Here is a 1,045-nt window from a genome sequence, read left to right on the forward strand (position 1 = left end):
TTTATGATGCTATTGATAAGGATTCTTATGACTTACAGAATTATGATACAATATGTAGTGCAATAACGTTAAAAGAAGATGTATATAAAAAGGAATATGCATGGTTTATAAACAAAACTGTATCAGAAATGAAAAAAATTTGTAGAAAGATCCTGAGATATTTATATTATTATTCATTATCGCATATTACAAAACCTGAATACGATGTATGTATTCTATTAAATTATTGGGTATACAGTAAATTGCATAAAGTTTTTCCTCGTAGGAAACATAATTTTATTATTCAAATTTTGGCCAAAGTGCAAATGTTATGGAATGATGTTGTTTATAAACATCCATATAAGTATTACTATAATATATGTAAGCCAGACATGTCTATTACGAATGAAGACTGGAGAAAAAGAAAAGAATTGTACGATAATTATGTTGATTATAATGATCTTCGTTATCTGGCTAATCTCGATCAAAATAAATGTACATATGATGAAAAAATTGAAAAAATACTTTCACTATATGGTTACTTTAAGGATAAATGTATAAATAATGATCACGAATGCCCAGACGTCATTAAAAAATACGAGGAAAAAGATATTGTGTCTGAACTAAAAAAATTATCATGTCAGAGTAAAATTGATGGTAGAACTGTTTCTATTGTAGAGAATAATTTTTTGAGTGAACATACAGAACATGCAAATGATTTAGAAGATAATTTAGCATTAGATATTGCAAGTCATATTACAGATGTTTCTAATACCCAATTAGTTAGTGAAAATTCCGGAACTGGAACAAAAGTTACTCATACAATTCTTGGCGGAGCTCCAGTTTTATTAACTGCCTCTATATTATATAAAGTATGTATATATTTTGTAACCATATATCATTATAGTACGAACTTGTAAACACATTTCTTTACATGTTAAATAATAATCAGTAAATGTATTACATATCTTTATTTTAATTTTTTATATACAAGTTCACACCCTTAGGTCACTGGATTCGTGGGTTCTTTGGAAACACAACAAATAGTAAGAATATCATGGATGCG

At 27.2% G+C, this 1,045-nt stretch overlaps 1 protein-coding gene across 1 annotated transcript; it reads left to right on the forward strand.

The window, feature by feature from the left end:
• Positions 1-128: 128 nt before the first annotated feature.
• PCYB_008010 (hypothetical protein) lies at positions 129-899 on the forward strand (the record flags this gene model as incomplete). The annotated part of the gene is made up of 1 exon (XM_004228222.1): positions 129-899. One exon carries the CDS (start codon positions 129-131, stop codon positions 897-899), a length of 771 nt encoding a protein of 256 aa, XP_004228270.1.
• Between the last annotated feature and the right edge of the window lie 146 nt (positions 900-1,045).

Source organism: Plasmodium cynomolgi, assembly GCF_000321355.1.
Source record: "Plasmodium cynomolgi strain B DNA, scaffold: 1546, whole genome shotgun sequence".
Classification (NCBI taxonomy): domain Eukaryota; phylum Apicomplexa; class Aconoidasida; order Haemosporida; family Plasmodiidae; genus Plasmodium; species Plasmodium cynomolgi.